Source organism: Amblyomma americanum, chromosome 9, assembly GCF_052857255.1.
Source record: "Amblyomma americanum isolate KBUSLIRL-KWMA chromosome 9, ASM5285725v1, whole genome shotgun sequence".
Lineage (NCBI taxonomy): Eukaryota > Metazoa > Arthropoda > Arachnida > Ixodida > Ixodidae > Amblyomma > Amblyomma americanum.
Window position 1 is genome coordinate 111,265,556 of NC_135505.1, and position 13,717 is coordinate 111,279,272.

Sequence of the window (13,717 nt, forward strand, 5' to 3'; positions counted from 1 at the left end):
GCGGCACGTGTCCATCGAAATCACTTATGGTTCTTCCGGCCCCACGGGCCTCAACTGCGGCCAGCTCTCTCCGGTCGGACACGGTTAATTACTTGACGTGTCGTTCTTTTATACACCCGTCGTCTGTCCGTCGTCGGTTGCTGCCACAGGCGTCCTTCTGCGGGAGTCAATCAAACGGGAAGATCATTCCCGCAGAGCCAAGCGTGAGAAAAATTCCACAGGCTCCTTCCCAGCGAGGCATCCTTTTTTGTGCGGTCGCCGGCCACCTGACGGTGTCAATTTACCACTGCTGTAGTCGCCACTGTGGTCATCCCGATAGAGGGAAAATGCGCCTTAATCCACTTCGGCTGGTGTGCATCCCGCTCATAACAGGCTGGCACTGATTGTGGGCGGGACCGAGATTCTAGGTGTTTGCATGGGCTGGTTAGTATATTTTAAATGTCAGAGCTGAAAATGAATCACAGCTGTACATCCAATTACATTGTGCGTTGGCAGTGCGGTAGCATTAGAAGGGGTGCTATCGTGGTCTAATTGGGCGCATGCTGTAAGGGCATCATCGTGAGGGAGAGGGAGATCAGATGCACCTGACGCCATCACTTCTTCACTTGGTGTACGGCAGAAAGTCTGGTCGCTTTTATTCACCAAAATGCCCCTGGCGGTGGCTGAGTGGCTATGCACTCTAAACAGAAAGGAGTAAAAAAATTGGCGGCGGTTTAGCTCAGGTTAAACCTGGAGTGACGCGATAGCTACGTCTGGCCGAGTGGGACTTGCTCAGTTGAATTGCAGTCAGTCTTTCACAGCTCTGTTTCGCTTGGCGTTCCTTCTTCATCTGCGTCCGACTTGACACGGCGCATGCGCACAGCTGTGGCAGTTCGGTTTCGCCGGTGCGCCCTGCCGCCGTCAGCAGCAGCTGCTCCGCACCCCATGGCTGGCCACGTGACCAACCAGGTGACGAACCACGTGATCAGCCACGGCTCCGCGCCGCCGGCAGCTGCTTCGCACCACGTGACCGACCACGTGACAGCGTGGCGGTTAAGCCACGCTGAAGGCTCGAAATGCAGCCGTAATGTAGCTCTCGCTACAAAATGAAGTAGGCTGCCATCCATTGCACTCCCTAATATTAAATAGAGTGCGCTATGGACAGCTTACTCCCCTTTTCACTCCCATATAGGCGTGTTCATGTTAAGCGTGTGTAGTTCGGCTGCTGAGCCCAAGGTCGCGGGATCGAATCCTGGCACCAGTGACCGCATTTTCGGTGGAGACGAAATGCAAAGAAACTAAAGGGGACGCTTAAGCTTTGCCTTAAGGGTATGACGCGATTGCGTAATGGGTTAATTCTCATAAATACATGGAGAATGCCATTCTGTACATTACATTCATAGATCCCTGCGAGCCCTCATAGCCCTCCTGGCGCAGTGATGCAGCGTTTAAGCGATATGCGCCGCTATCCCCTGCGATGGCAGGTGCTGGCGGGGCTTGTACGACTCATGCAGCTGTTGGCAAGCAATTGCAAATTAAAGATTGGTTTTTGAGGAAAAGAAATGGCGCAGTATCTCTCTCACATTTCGGTGGATACCTGAACCACGCCGCGAGGGAAGGGTTAAAGGTTTTTTTTTTTATTTTACGATGGTTTAACGTCCCAAAGCAACTGAGGCTATGAGGGACGCCGTAGTGAAGGGCTCCGGAAATTTCGACCACCTGAGGTTCTTTAAAGTGCACTGACATCGCACAGTACAGGGGCCTCTAGAATTTCGCCTCCATCGAAATTCGACCGCCAGGGCCGGGATCGAACCCGCGTCTTTCGGGCCAGCAGCCGAGCGCCATAACCACTGAGCCACCGCGGCGGCCGGAAGGGGTAAAGGAGGTAGTGAGAGAAGAAAGGAAGAAAGAGGTGCCGTAGTGGAGGTCTCCCTGGAATAATTTCGACCACCCGGGGATATTTAACGTGCGCCCGTGGGCTGTGCGATGCCAGCTGGCATCGCACAGCCAACGGGCGCCGTTTGCGTTTCGCCTCCATTGAACCGCGGCCGCCACAGTCGGGTTCGAGCCCAGGAACTCCGGCTCAATATCCGAGCGCCCTAACCACTGAGGCACCGCGGCGGATTTTGGACAAATTGGCGGAAACCGAATAGTAATTTAAAACAGGTGCAGCTGATATGAAAACGCGGGGTAGACTGCTCGTCAATGAAAGCAGCAATAGTTTCAAGCTCTGGAAGGCGAAAAGCAGGTAAATGCAAAGCGTAGGGCATACTCCTGAAATACGCCCCCCCCCCCCCCCCCGCTGTCACAGGCACAGATAAACCACTGGCTAAAAAAAGCCAATCATTATTGTGCTGTGATTGCCGCCTTGAGTAGCGCAGGAGAGAAGGCTACCGAAAAAGGAAAAGAGTGAGTACGATTACTGTGAAAGTGACATGAGCAACATGATGATGCACAGTTAAAGTGCAAGTGAAGATGTTTTCGAAGTTTACGTGTTTAAAGGGGTAAAATGTGTGAAACTTGCATTTAAACCATGCGAAGTGTTTTTGTGCTAGGATTTGAAATTGTGATGTAATCGCAGAATAAAGCCACATCGGCGTTCAGGCTTCCCTGCAGTGCGCAGCGAAGGGCGGAAGACCCAACGATGACGTCACGTAGGCTGGCGCTGCTTTCCAGCTCAGAAACTGCCGAAGGTGAAGCCACGAAGCATTGTTTGGCGGTGTTGGAAAACGCACGGCAGCTCGAGGGCGATGGCAGCAGACGTCTAAAGTTGCGGATACAATGACGTCACCACGAGTTTCTCCTACGCAGTGAGGAGAAGCGTGTCATTGCAGTTTTAATCGCAAATTACGTCACTATTTTAGATGCAAGCGCAAAACTATACTTGGCATGCTTTACCCAGAAGCTGCATGGAGTGGATTTCTTAAAGAACCTCACATTCTCAAAAAACCATTTCACTTTCCCTTTGAAACACTTCGAAAGGGGAGAAATAAGAACAATTATGACGATCAGTTGATTTTCGCAATAGACATCCTAAACCACCTGAAGCAGACCGCAGCAGCGCTGCAGCAGACGACGCCGCTGCGCCCACTGTTACTATTATTAATTTTGTCTGCGCCATCAGCCAAAGACTCCCAGCAGTCCTTGCGAAAGCGCGTGACTTCCCTGGGGTGTAGCTCGCATAGCGAAGGCCTCTCCTGAGGTGTCCTTTCTCCATGAAGCAAACCAAAAGAAAGACAGAACGAAAGCTATAGACCTCCTGCATGTTTGCAAGCAAACGAGGTGGCGCTGCAGTCGCTAGCGGGCTCGCGGTAGGCATAAGGCCAGGGAGTGGCGTCGCTGAAAGGTGTTGAGCGCGGGTTTTCAAGGCTTGTAGGCGCGTTTCCAGTTTCTGGGAATGACAGCAATGATTGAGGCTTTCAACTTAGCACACGAGCCCGCGTTGGCCACGCGCGGCGTATTCGGAGAAATAGTTCGCCACTGTGTGTTGTATATATGGTTAGCAGTAAACAGAAAGCGCTTCTGCAGTTGATTTCTAGGCTAGGTGTTGAATAGAGTAACAAGTATTTGACACTCTGCAACTGCCTGAATGATTTTACTTCGGGACAGTAGTGAGCGGAAGGGCTGGCGTTGTTTCGGCGGAACAGACGTGCGCTCGTCGTCTGTTGACACACGTGTCGCACTGTGCTAAATGTGGGGAGAGCGTCGTGTCTCCGATCTCATCTCTCTCGCTTAAGCGCTGTTTTTATCCGCAGGATCACGCACCAGCCAGGCCGACTTCTTCCCTTGTTAAACTGGTCGATTTGGTGAAAGTTTTTCATTTCGGGAATTATTTTCTTTCCTAGCCCTTGGTGTGTTCTGTACCGTGACGAAAAATTACAGCAAAAAATTCAGTATAAATTTATAAATTACACTTTTTAGATGTGTAGTCGTCGAACATTGTTACGTAATTTCCTTGATTTCTTCGAGGTTTTCTTTGATTTCAGTGCCACATTTCTTTGACCAAAGCGAAGGCGAAGAGGCCATAAACGAGGGAATAAATTTAAGGTTCGTTTTCTGACCTTTCACATTTTCTGCGGTTGAAATCACTCACACATTCGTAATTTCGTAACGCATGGAAATGATTCTATTTGTCGCAAACGGTTCCTGAGACATTGAGGAATGTAATAAATCTCTCGATTTTTTTTCCTACACGTGCACTACTGTGTTAGTTATCTTTGTAAGCAACGTTTTCATGTTACTATGCATGCATAAGTACTGACCGTCTAAAAAAGAAACTAGTAGCGTCATCATACAGAACAGGGCTCTGTGAACAAGCTGGCATAAAAATTTTTGCGCACTTTCTGCTCAATTGTTTAAGACTTTGGGTGACTTGACGAGGCTGTTAATTATAATTACCCAAGAACTGCACCACGTATAGCTAAAAATAAAACGCATTACAGAAACTAGCGTACTAATTTCATATTTGCACCAAATTTAGTTACATATGGAATGCATAAATAACGAAAACACGTTTCATTGCCGCTTCCCCTCTCAATCTTGCCACGTGCCTGTTAGCAGCAGGCCTGCTTCTTTCAAAAAACAAGCTTCGCGATCATGTACTACCTCATTGAACATGGCACATGCATGATGCAATAAAGAAGCATGCGGCATTTAGCACACTTAAGGTACGTACGCAAGGCACGCACGCCAACTTTACTGCGCAAGATTGACACAACTTACCAGACTTCTTTCTACTCGAATCAAATAATTACGCCGGTTATATGTAGCAACAGTTTCAAGTCAATATTAAATTCCGTAAAACGCGCCGTTATATCATGCTGTGCTATTAACAAAAGAACGCATTCCTTGGAGGCGAGTTAACCTGCCGGTGCCCCGTGCACACCGGCTCAAGGTGATAAATACGTGTGCAGCTATATATGTTTTTTTTTCCTTGTGCAGTTACAGGCGTACTATGATAAACATCTTTGGTTACAGGCGCGAGAACAGACACAACACAAGGCAGAAAGACGGGACGGAGCGCCTTAATTAATCTAAGCTTTTTTTTTATTGCAAATAAAAGAAGCATGTGCGTCAGAGACACGTCCATATCTTTTTATAAGGCCGAGAAAAATTTTTCCACTCGTTCGCTATCATATCAACTCTGAAGATGATAGTATTTCTTGCGTGTAAGACGGTATATATTTGTGCGTGTTGCCTTCGAATAAAGCAGCGGTGAGTGGCGCTCTGTCCCGTCTTTCTGCCTTGTGTTGTGTCTGTTTTCGCGCCTGTAACCAAAGATGTAAAGCTACCAACTTGCCCAGCAAGACGTTCTTTTGTACTATGCTGATGTTCAGGTGAATGAACGCAGTAACTTGCATGCGATTAAGTACAGTGAGTGGCAACGCCGATCGACTCCCAGACTTCGCGCTTTACTACCGCGGCCCATTCCCTGTTAGCCGGCTCCCTAATGCGGTATTTATCTGCCAGAAAGCTATCGAGGCTAATTTAAATTTCCTTTTATGCTACTACGCGGATCCAACAGTGACGCAGCTGGTCAATACATGCTGCTTCCGCACTGCGCAGGCTTGAGTTAGCCGCCGGTAGCTGCAGCAGCTGCGGTAAGCACGGGCAGGCGGAACCTGTTTTGCCTACCATACGAAAGTCGCTGCTGACATCAGCGCCACCGCAACTTTGTGACGTCGCGGGGTGAAGGAGGTCTATTGGTCCCGCCGGGGCAACACGTGCTGAGCCGTGTTATCGCCAAGAGTCAGCCGAGGTCAGAGTCTAGAATCGCACCGATAGACAAGGTTGGAAGCAGAGATAAGAGCGTACTTTTGCGGGGTGCATTAGGCAGGCATTTCAGTTCCAAGCGGAGCAGACGGACGTGTTGAACGATACGCCTCCTGGAAGCATGCTGTACACGCTTGTGGGGTTCTCCCCTGAATTGGACTGGCGGCCCCTACTCTTCGCCAAGCCTATTCCTCAGCACAGGGTATGCGGCGCCTGTGGTCTGGTGCGCAAGAAGACGGCGTTCCTGCCATGCATGCACGTGCTGTGCGAGTCCTGCTACGGGCAGTGCGCGCAGGAAGGCTCTCGCATCTGCCCCCTCGACGGCTGCCACTTCCAGGACGAGGACGTCGAGAGGAGGGAATGTCCCGCAGAGGAGGTGCTTCGAAGAGAGGTATGCGATTAGGGAAAGAAACTGTAGACGCCTTGCGCTTCGGGTTTCTATTTGATTATGCCTTGGATGCTTTAATGTAAGGGCATGTAATGCGAAGGCGAGATTAAGGGCAACAGAGTGGATTCCAAGAGAAGGCGAGCGTATAGCATAGGCGGGAGAAAGAGGCCAAGGAGGCCATGAACGAGACACGACCTTACAGTATTCATGCACATATATGTATTTGCGAGAACATGACGTACTTGACTGCTTAAAATTATATAGCGCGAAGTATGCGCTTTCTTTAAGGAAACGTTTTAATTTTACTCCATGTTTCGATCGGAGGACCGATCTTTTTCAAGAGTGATTTACTTCATTGGTGCCTCCTCTTTATTTATATTAGACGCAGAAGAGGAGGAAGAAAAGACAATACAGAATAAGTAAAAATATAAAAAAGCAAAAAGCAGGAAAAAGCGTCTGGAGCTGTGCGAGAGCTGTTTGGGGTAAGGAAACCAAAAAGAAAAGAGGAGGCGGGCTTACCTTGGCAAAAATTTCAGGGGGGAAAAGAATCTCGGCCCAACCACAAAGAGAGGAGTCAAGCAGCTGTCAAACAGTGTTTTTTTTTCCTTTTCTCGGGCAATACTTTGCCCCTTGCAGCCTCTGCAAATGGACATCTCACCCGCAAAAAAAAAAACAAGAAAAAAACGAAAAGGAAAGGGGGCAGTAGGGGAGGCAGCCAAAGGAATGTTGTCAGTTTGAGCAACCTCAACTCATAGAATAGTCAAGAATGCGAAATGGTAAACAAAAAATAGAATAAAAATGTAATCAGAAATTAAAAGAGAAGGAGGTATGTGGCCTTCGGAGGACCCAAGAATGATTTGAACGCCAGATGGAAATAAATAACTAGCCGAAACAGACATGCAACAGGGGTATGACCTCAGACGACGCAATCAGCGGCGGTGCTTTGTCCATTAGGCTGGGAATTTTTGCCGGTCTCTGCCATCGAAAGAGATTATGATAGGGTACCGTGATATTCGTTGATGCCCTTTTGCATTGTGTAAAACTTGAAAACAAAGTATGAATCGCGTTGTTCGCGCTCCCGAGTGTTTTTAAAGCCACTTCGTAATATTGTTGCTTTAACTTCATCAAACTCTTGGCCTCTCTCGCGGAGGTGTCTCGAAAGAGGGAGGCTAGGCAGAGATTGAGCATGTGAGTGGTGGTTATTAAATCTTAATCGGAAGGAATTGTATGTTTGTCCCATGTATTGCATTTGACATTTGCCACACTCGAGCATGTAAACAACATTACTGGAATCGCAACTTAAATCTTCTCGCATAACATGTTTGAAATCTGAATGGGTACTTTTGGCCAGTGCTGTGGTTTGCGTGTGTTTGCAAGCTTGGAATCGGCTCTTTCCGCACGGTGTGCAACCCACCGGCATCGGTTTATTAACCTTTGAGTGCACAAGGCGGGTTTGTAAATCTTTTGGCCATCTCTATGTTACCTGAAGTCCATTGGAAAAAATTATTGAGAGCCGCTCACTTTGTTCTATGATATTTGAATTGTTTGTTAAAGGATTTTGTAATGTTTGCAACGTTGTTTGTGAACGTCAGTACTAGATTCGAGTGATGCGGTGTTGGCAGGGATTCCGTAGGGATGTCATTATGATTCGTATTTTTCGCCCTTTTAATGGCATCGTGGATGGTAGAGGACGGGTAGCGCTGTTTCTTTAAATCTTCGCGCATGTGATTAGCATTTTTTGAAAATCTTCCGATCGCGACTAAATGCGTTTGAATCGGATTGCCAGTGAGTATGGAATTGAACTTTTGCAGCGGCGTGGGTGGCAACTGCTGAAATGAAGGTACTGTTGCATGTCTGCTGGTTTTTATAAACGCTACTGATTAATGCACCCCCTTCAACACGAACCAAAACATCAAGGAAGTTAATCATATTAGTTGAGTAGGTGTGAGTGAAAGATATTTGGATGTATGTTGCTAAATGAGGTGATAAACTTAATTAGTTCTTCCTCTGTTTCTGTTCAACTTATGAATATGTCATCAAGAAAACGTTTGAAAAAAGCAGTTTGGTTGGATATCAGGAAAAAAAGTGTAATTCAATTTTGTTCATTAATATGTTGGAGTAATTTGGTGTCATTTTAGTGTCCATAGCCGTACCACTCGTTTGAAGATAATATGAGTTGTTGAATTCGAAAGTGTTCAGGTTAATTACCAAACCTGCAAGTGTCTCGATAGCACTTGGACTGGGAGAGTCTCGGGTTCTGTGTTCTTTATATGCTCCGAGCATGGCCTGGATTCTGTCGTCATGTGGAATGTTAGTGTAAAGTGACACCACGTCCAGGGTAACTAGGAAAGCGCCGTGAGGGAAGGTGACATCGGACAATTCTCTCAGGAAATGCTTAGCATCGGGTATGTAAGATGGATGTTACGGATATATGTTTGATGAGAGAATCGATGTAATATGAGATCGGTTCTGTCAGTGTGCCGACGCCTGAAACAATTGGCCGTCCTGGATGATGACGTTTGTGTATTTTCGGAAGCATGTAAAAGCGCCCCATGGAGGCATATTTTGGCGTCAGCGGCTTACGTTTCGCGGTGGTAATTCACCTTCATCGGTTAGTTTAATGAGAGCTTTTGCTATGATCTTCTGGTGTTCAGAGTTCGGGTCTGATCGTAGTTTCTTACAGAATTTTGAGTCGTGGAGCTGGCGCTTGCCCTCCTGAATATTATCGGCGGGCTCAAAGACGATGTCGGTTCGTTTCCTAAGTGAGCCTAACGCGTTACGTGTTTTTTTTTGTGTGAAGTTGGGTGGGCCAGGTTTTAGTGTTTCGAAGGCCTGAAGAATGTCTTTTTGTATCGCTTTAATATATAGGTCAGGATATTTATCCCTGGCAGTATTGGGTGTCTACTGTCCCTGAGGTTTGGGGCACCAAGCATTATTTTGGTTTGGTTTGTCGAAAAAATATTCCCGTAGTCTAAGTGTTCGAGAAAAGTAATCCAGATCCTTGAGTAATTGGTACTCATTATGCTGGCCATTATTTGGGCAAAATTTTTGGGCCTCCTGATAAAAGGGACTTTTCATCGGAGGTAAGTTGGGAGCTTGATAGGTTGATTATATTTTCCGGAAGGTGTGGCTCTCCAGGTGTTCAGTTTAATGTGGTTGTATGTTCCTTTACCCTTTCGTGGTTATTGTCGGGGGGGGGGGGGGTGATATATGGGTCGCTAGTTGCAATATCATTGCGCGCTCTATACCTGCCTCAACAGCAATGTCATCACTGGAGAATATTTTAAGTTTCTTTGTCCAAATCTGCTTTATTTTTCTCAACTGAAAGACCTCAACCTCATTTCTCTCGGGTGCTGAGAGTACGATGTAGAGACGCGCCCGCCTCTCCTCGAGTGTTATTGATATTAATGTTTGTTCAAAGTGATCAATTGTTATTTTCAGCTTAGGCTGGACATGAGGAGGAAGGAGACAGGTTTTTGTACCCTTGCCGGGGAGAGCGGGTTGTTCATAGTACAGGCTTGATGTGCGGATGCTAGAGGGGCAATGCGGGGTGGACAGGGTGCTCCTGACGGTGCGGGAACCATGGCCGATCTCCTTACCTTTTTCTCCCTAACCTCGGTGGCACAGCCACAGAAAGTGGTCCTCCTCGATTGTAATAGCGTTCACCGGACAGTGCCTTAACCCCTGGTCCTTCTCGGTCTGCATGCTAAATTGAAGCAGGACTTATCCTGCCCCCGTGAAGAGCATGTCAAAGGCTGAGTTGTTCAGGATGGAAGAACAATAATTTTTTTTCCCTGGGTCTCGAAGGAGCGGGAAATTTCAGGAAACGAGGCATAGGATGGGGAGCGACGGGTTTGTACGCGGCAGGGAGAGATGCGAGAGTGGCGAATGAGGCTGCGGCGCAGACACCCACCATCCGAGCTCCGGAGCGAGATTCGGAGGTCGTTGGTTCGCGTCCCATTGGCTTCATCGTGTTTTTCTTCTTGTTTCCTATTGTTATATTGAGGCGATGAAATAATTACACATTAATCTTCGATTAATTAACACCACAAATTGTACAAAAAAATCCCCTGTGCTCCTTAGTTTCAGTGACTGCTGGCTTACGCCACGTATGCCCCAACGGCGTCGGTTATCTTCACTGACAGTCGCGCTGCACTTACAGGTGTTGTGGCGACTGGCTACCCGCCTCCTTGGACAACTGCGGACATGCATAAGCGAAGAGCGCGCAATATAACGGAGTAAAGGAATTAAGTACGGTGCAAACACCTTGGCCATTTCTCAGAATAAGGGTCGTGTATGCGTGTTATCCTGTGCGGTGCGTCATAACCCGTGAGCCTTCAGTGAAGCCCCGGTGAAAACTCGCTACTACTGACGATAAATTCGGCAGAATCTGCTTGCAAGGAGCACAGGTGACGCGGTGACACTGAGGCCTTCGCAACGTGCGAAAAAACAAACAAACTTGAGGCTCCTGTCTACACCGTGAAGGTGGTTGGGCAGCGAAGCTGAAAAATGACACCAATCACTCATTGCGACGTCACTTGAAAATTCACACACGTGGCTCTACAAAGAGTGAAGCCAGAGACAAGTGAAATTTACTTATGGTACCCTTTATTACTTCACAATGACATTCACGACTGCTTCATGATCAGTATGATATATGCTGAGAGTTTCAGTTCTGACTGTAGAGATACTCTTTGCTAAAGTTTAACTCAACCAACCGCCATAAATGGTGGTTGAGTTGCATTAGTGAAACACGTGAGTGCGAACTCTTACATGATGAATTGGATGAACAACTTGTTTGGCGGTTTTGGTATATCCACCTTAATTTCCCGGACAATGGTGTTATCCATCGCTATTGCGCATGAAGCACTCAATGTCAGCTTTGGGTGTATTCGGTGAGATGCATGCCATGAAAATTACGACTCCATCGCTTTTATTCACGGCACACACATCTCCGCAGTCGACATGGCCTGCATACATCATGCTGTTTGCACTTCAGACGAGGTCTTCTAATGACGTCAACCCCTTTCGAAGCAGCTGCAAACCTAATGTTTACCGGAATGCGTAAGACGGTGTTCCCACTGTTCACACGCGCCTTATCATCCATCATGTGCTTTTGATGCTTGTTTTGTGATTTTTCTTATTGAACACGAGTACTGAGGTGTATGCCTGATTTTAAAGGAGATACGCTGTCTCTATTAAGTTTTTAGCCTGGCGTTTTTTGCGTACGACAACGACACGAAAACTTCCTTGGATGGTAGAGGTACACAGCTCGCTGCAAAAAAAAAAAAAGTCTTGCTCTACCGACACTTTTGCACGCACACGAACACTGGGATATTATGTAACTGCATCTCGGCAGTTGAAACTAATTCAGCGGTCGAGAGCAAACGGGACCAAAGTTATAGCTTGCTGTGAACTGTAGCCGGATGGCTTCATTACAGTCGCAGTCGTTTTCAGCGCATTCTTGCTTTGCCCATTGCAGGTTAAATGCTGGAACGCAAAACACGGCTGCGGGACTGTGGTGGCTGCTGCCCTGCTCTCCGAGCATTTCCAGCGAGAATGTCGACACCACTCTGCACAGTGCCCCAAGTGTTCGGCCTCGGTTCTTTGCAGCGATGTGTGCGCACACCTGAGATCGGACTGTGCAACACAGTCGACGCCTCTTGCACCCGAGTGTGGCCATCAGCTCAACGACACGGAGGACACAGCACTCTCAACATCTTTCCAACGAGTCATTGAGCAGCAGGCTGTTGAAATGAGAACCCATCTAAGAGAGCTGGTTACTGATATTAAACTGCATGGTGATAGACTAAACGAAATCTCCCATGGGGTAAACACTTCTAAAGAAGCGCTCACAGGAAAACTGACGCAAGCAACGATCCAAATTCAAGAAAGTATGAAAACAGGTGTGCGCGAAATTGCCAGTGATAACGGGCAGTTAAAAGAGCACTTGATAACGCGGAATGATAACATTTCGAGCAGCCTAAAGGCACTGGAAGAAAAAATGAAGGATGAGTTGGTGGCCGCAACGAGACAGAGTAATGACAATTGCTCACGAATTCTGGCATCATTTCATGAAATTAAAGTTGAAACTGTGAATAAATGCGAGGAGACACTGCTCCGCATTCAGAAATTGCTCCCAAGGGATGAACCACGAGCAGAGCATGTGATCTTCGATGTCAAAGGAGTGAAATTACTCGAAGAAAAAGCGCTGACGCAAGGCTGGACCGCGTACAAGAGCGAGCAGGTGTACCTGTGTGGCTACTGCATGTCACCTGGACTGGGATTCTTTAGGGATGACGGATCTGTGCGCCTGTGTTTGGCGTTCACCTTGCATAAGGGCGACAACGACGACGCTGTTGAGTGGCCATTCCAGCACAAAATAAGGCTGGGGGTCATACACCCACTAGTAGGTGTGGCGCGATCCTTCGTTGAAATTAAGCCACGCCCTGAATGCAAAGAGGTGCAAAAGCCTACAACATCAAGTAACCCAGCAGGTTTTTCCGCATGTCCGTCGTTTAATCTTCGCGTTATGAAGGACAACGGCTTCGTGTTCGAGGACACACTTCGGTTTAAGTGGGAAGTACTGCCGTGAGCCTCGCCGCAGAAGGCGTCGGACGGAAGCCATTCCTTTCCTCTGGCATATCCATTCCAGCAGATTGTTGCTAATGAATAATTATGCAGCACAGAAAAATCCATCTGAAGCACAACACAGTCTTCATCTCGAATGATTTTGCTTCGAAGCAGCTTCATGTTCACCATTGTGTGTAACTTCACTTCTGTACTCTGATTGTGATGGCCACACAGGACTGACAACAGGAAGAGATCCCCTGCAGCTTAATAGGGGGTCAATGATTGTCTATGCTTTCGTGGCAATGGTACTGAATACGTCTGAGAAAGATAGATGACCTGTAGTGAAATGAACGGCCTCTTTTATTCAACATGTGACCTTGAACTAAGGCGAAATACTTGAGGAGAGAAATTACTAATAAAAAAAGTTCGCATTATGCTCCTATGATTCTTCTTTATTTTCGACCCCTGGTGTGCCATGAATTAGAACGCCTGTCTCGGAAAAGGCAACGTTGCAGCCGCGGATGTGCTTTGGCTTCATTTTTTGCCCTTCGGACACACAGCATCCGGTGTTCTACTGTTGTTCCCAAAACCTGCCACTGGTGGCCGTCTGATATGTAAGCAAAGTTTTAAAAACAAAAATGGGTTAGGAGTTGTGCGCGTCATTCGTTCCAGACCTGGTGTTTATGGATGAGCCTATCTAAGTGGCAAAACGACATTGCCGCGCGTGAGATGTTTCGCAGAAAGCGGACATTCGTGCCTGAGCACACTCGGCCGCAAGAGGAGTTCTTTTGCCTGTCATGATAAACACTTAATATTAATATCAGTGCGCACTTGGTCACCGCGGTCCGGTGGATCAAGAAACCTTTAGCATAGGAGCCTATTTATCTCATTTCCCCAAGCGTTGGCTGCAACTAACTTGAGGGCCTCGAGCATCTGGCAATTCATCGTTAGCATGCAAATGTTCCATTCACAAGTGGATGGAGTAAAGCTTAAAACCCCTTGCTT

General features: G+C 47.4%; 1 protein-coding gene across 2 annotated transcripts; it reads left to right on the forward strand.

Annotated features, from left to right (window-relative positions):
- The first annotated feature begins 5,750 nt into the window (after nucleotides 1-5,750).
- LOC144105355 (TNF receptor-associated factor 6-like) lies at nucleotides 5,751-13,144 on the forward strand. Of its 2 annotated transcripts, none has more exons than XM_077638497.1 (2): nucleotides 5,751-6,142; nucleotides 10,302-10,399. In XM_077638497.1, the coding sequence occupies exons 1-2, from the start codon at nucleotides 5,873-5,875 to the stop codon at nucleotides 10,371-10,373; spliced, it is 342 nt and encodes a 113-aa protein (XP_077494623.1). In that variant the 5' UTR covers nucleotides 5,751-5,872; the 3' UTR covers nucleotides 10,374-10,399. The 2 variants fall into 2 exon arrangements, with proteins under 2 accessions (XP_077494623.1, XP_077494622.1); XM_077638496.1 differs by lacking the exon at nucleotides 10,302-10,399 and adding an exon at nucleotides 11,622-13,144 and having other exon boundaries at nucleotides 5,753-6,142.
- Nucleotides 13,145-13,717: the final 573 nt, after the last annotated feature.